The 3,567-nt window shown below is 42.8% G+C and overlaps 1 protein-coding gene across 1 annotated transcript; it reads right to left on the bottom strand.

Annotated features, from left to right (window-relative positions):
- Positions 1-298: 298 nt before the first annotated feature.
- Positions 299-3,375, bottom strand: LOC106531197 (arg8-vasotocin receptor). The gene is made up of 2 exons (XM_014026978.1): positions 2,334-3,375; positions 299-1,687 (listed from the first exon to the last, which is right to left on the bottom strand). Exons 1-2 carry the CDS (start codon positions 3,277-3,279, stop codon positions 1,404-1,406), a joined length of 1,230 nt encoding a protein of 409 aa, XP_013882432.1. The 5' UTR covers positions 3,280-3,375; the 3' UTR covers positions 299-1,403.
- Positions 3,376-3,567: the final 192 nt, after the last annotated feature.

Below are 3,567 nucleotides of genomic sequence, written 5' to 3' on the forward strand. Positions count from 1 at the left end.
CAATGTGCAAAAATATATTATTAGTTGGAACTAAGTTGGAAAAATAAATATGAAGGTCAAATTAAATTACAAAACATGAGATAAAGCTCTCCTTTTTAAATTTAATTGGCATATTTTTTAATTGAATTTATTTATTGGTCCATTTATATATTTCTGCTTTTATTTTTAATTATGTCAGTTTTGGTCCTCCGTACTGCAGAAGCCTGATAATCACCCATTCATTCAAATCAGGTGTGTTGGAGCAGAGAAAAAAATAAAACATGCAGGGCTGCAGCCCTCCAGGACCAGGATTGCCCACTCCTGCTATAAACGAAGACATTAAATAATGTTTTGCCTATAAAGGCTAATTACTTTCAAAACCAGCATACTCATTGTTAATTCATGTTTAATAACTCGTGAAATTTTCTATATACTGTGTATATGTGTGTAAATGCTCATATAAATATACTTTCACATCATGTGTTAGATATGTATTAATGGTTAGAGAACACAGAGAAACTGCAAATTTTGTTCTGCGTTACATCTTGATGTTGTGTTTGAATGATTGTTGATTCTTAACTTGAACTATCTACTAACCCTGCAGTGCAGCAATAACCACAGCAGTTGCTCGTAGTTAGTTAAGTGTTTTTATGAACTCTTCTAAAGTAAAAACTATACTTTTTTTTGTATTTATTAATGTAGAAAAAAAAACCCTGAAGGGCTACATGTTCCTTTTCACTTGTGGAACTCGGATCAAAATTATAATCAATTCCAGCGTTGTCTTTTAAATAATTAATGTGTTAATTTATAGCTTATTAAGTATGAATCATCATTAAAAAATAATGTTTTCTATGTTTCTAGATATGTATTAATGATCACGTAAGGCTAAATAAGGTGTAGTTATTGTAAAGCACTACCTGAAAATAGAATGTTTATTATTTGTATTTATTATCATACTTTTTAAAAAGTACTCTAATAACCACCAATAAGTTCTTTGATTTTTAATTATTATTTTTTTGACATTAACAACTGAATTGTGGTTCTAAGAAAAATCCTCAAACTAGAAAAGCAAACACAAAAGATGAGGTCTTTGCCTTGTTGGTGTCTGGTGTTTCGGTCATGTCAACACTCAGACAGCACAGATGCCCACAACACCATCGATTCCTGCAAACTCCTGAGGTGTGCCTGAACTGCCCCTGAACATGCTGCAGGCCTGACAAACTCTTTCTTTGAACAATCCTTCCTATTATTTTTGATACCTTGATTGAATCCAGTCAAAAATTTGTACAATGAATTTACATTTTATTTTCTGTGACAGATTTCTAACTGACACTTTTCTTAAGTCTGTGTCATCAGAGTTTGTTTGTTTTGGGGGCATTTTATTTCCTATTAGGCATGTTAAAAGATGTACTCTGACTCCCTGTTTACTCTGCCTGGGTGGAGGTTTTTGGAGAGTTCTCCAGCTCTTGCCAGTTACCCGTGCTGTCCGTAGGACTCCGATTGGTCATCCTGGTCAGCAGTGTGGTCCTGCGGACGCTGCTGTCTGAGTCCTCCTTCTTGTATTCGGCATTCAGCTTGCCACAGCAGGAGAAGCAGTGCACAAAATCCTGCAGGAGGTGGCCACTGAAGATCATGTAAATCCAAGGGTTGCAGCAGCTGTTGAGACTGGCAAGGAGTGCAGACAGAGTCACTGCTGTGTTCTCAGAATCTGAGGAACAGAGAAGGGGAGGCACAGAGGAAGGAGGGGAGAGGAGTGATTAATTTGCAAAACATCTGGTGTGGGCAAAAATTGCAGAAGTGCCTTTGTAACTGGTAAAGCTGCTGCTTAAAGTGTTGGGCTTTGTGGGGAAAAAGTGGGAAATAAAATCTGTCTACGCACATTGTAGAAAATGCACAGAAGCACTTTTTTTGGAGCAAACTTAATGGAACATTAAATCTGAGTGTCTGCTTTCTTAAACGAAAACTTGACAATTTGGCAGAGGAAATGCACAGAAACATATTTTAGTGAGCAAACATAGTTTAAAGCTTTAATTAAAGCATTTATTTTTTTATTCTAGTGAAGTAATCTGCTTGCAGGACAATCCCCAAGTAATAATAATACAACTATACAGTTGACATTAATCAGTCCTCTGTTATTTTAAATAAAATAAAAACAAAATATTTTATGGAGATTATTAACAAGTTACTTTTTACTGCAACAAAACACTTGTGGAACATAAAATATTCAATCTCTTTCATTTAATTCCTCCTCATTTAGTTCGTGCGTAAAAGCTGTGCGCATTTGGATTTTTCTGTCATGATTACGCATTTCTTTCTTCTAAAGAAAATGACTGAGCTGTTTGCGCAGAACTCACCAATCCACTGGGAGTTTTTGTCCCACACAGACCACATCTGCACGGTGAAGAACGGCGCCCAGCAAACAATGTACGCCAGGACAATGACAAAAGTCATCTTGACGGTCCGGAGCTTGGCTCTGGAGATGGTTGTGATGCTGCTCACCGAGCTCTTCCCGATCAGCCCGTTCTTGCTCGCAGCCCCGGCCGACGTTTTCCTCTTCTTGTATTTGATGTTTTTCCAAATGCTGTGGCAGATGAAGCCGTAGCACAGCGCGAGGATGACCACGGGCAAGAGGAAGATGCCCACGGTGATCCAGGTGATGTACGCCCGTGCGCCCCAGGGCTCGATGAAGTGCGCCCAGCAGTCGTACACGTCCGAGCCGTTCTTGATCTCGCTCAGGGAGAAGATGAAGTACTGCGGGGTGCTGAGCACCAGGCTGCCCATCCACGTGGACACGATCATGATGTAGGAGCGCTTGGTGGGCTGCTGCAGGGTTTTCAGCGGGTGGCAGATGGCGATGTAGCGGTCCAGGGTCATCATCACCATCATGTAGGTGGAGGCGAACATCCCCATCACCTGGAGGTGCTTCACGATCCTGCAGAGGAAGTCCGGACCGTAGAAGCGGAAAGTGATCTCCCAGCAGAGCTGCGGCAGCACCTGGAAGAAAGCGACAACCAGGTCCGCAAGGCTGAGGTGTCTGATGAAAAGGTGCATCCGCGACATCTTCTTCTTGGTGTTGTACATGGCCAACAGGACGCTGACGTTCCCCACCACGGCCACCACAAACGTGATACTCAACACCAGAATCTCGATTTGGGCGATCTCCTCGTTTCTGGCGAACGGGTCGGATCCGTTTGGGTAAACGGTGCTGTTACCAGGGGTCCCCATCTGCTCGTGCGGGAGACTGCAGACCCCAGTGTGGTTCTGTGCGCCCAGGAGCAGCGCGTCTGCAGGAGTGCGCATGGCACTGCCCCTCTGTGCGCCCCAGCAGAACCAGTGCCAGAGGGGCTGTGCAGAGCCGGTCCTCCCTTGGTGCTTCAGAGGGGAACACGGTGCGGAGTGACTCGTGGCTGCTGCCGTGGCTTCTTAAAGCCGACCCAAGTGTCAGAGCGTGGAACGCATGCGCGGCACACGCGCGCGCGCACACACACACATGCAGCTTTCTCTAATAAACACATAAACAGCGAGTATCCTATTTTGATTCAGGTGCTTTGTTCTAATTTTTAAAACGTATTCAGAACAATTGAAAGT

The sequence above is a fragment of the Austrofundulus limnaeus genome, unplaced genomic scaffold (assembly GCF_001266775.1).
Source record: "Austrofundulus limnaeus strain Quisiro unplaced genomic scaffold, Austrofundulus_limnaeus-1.0 Scaffold605, whole genome shotgun sequence".
In the NCBI taxonomy this organism is placed as follows: Eukaryota; Metazoa; Chordata; class Actinopteri; order Cyprinodontiformes; family Rivulidae; genus Austrofundulus; species Austrofundulus limnaeus.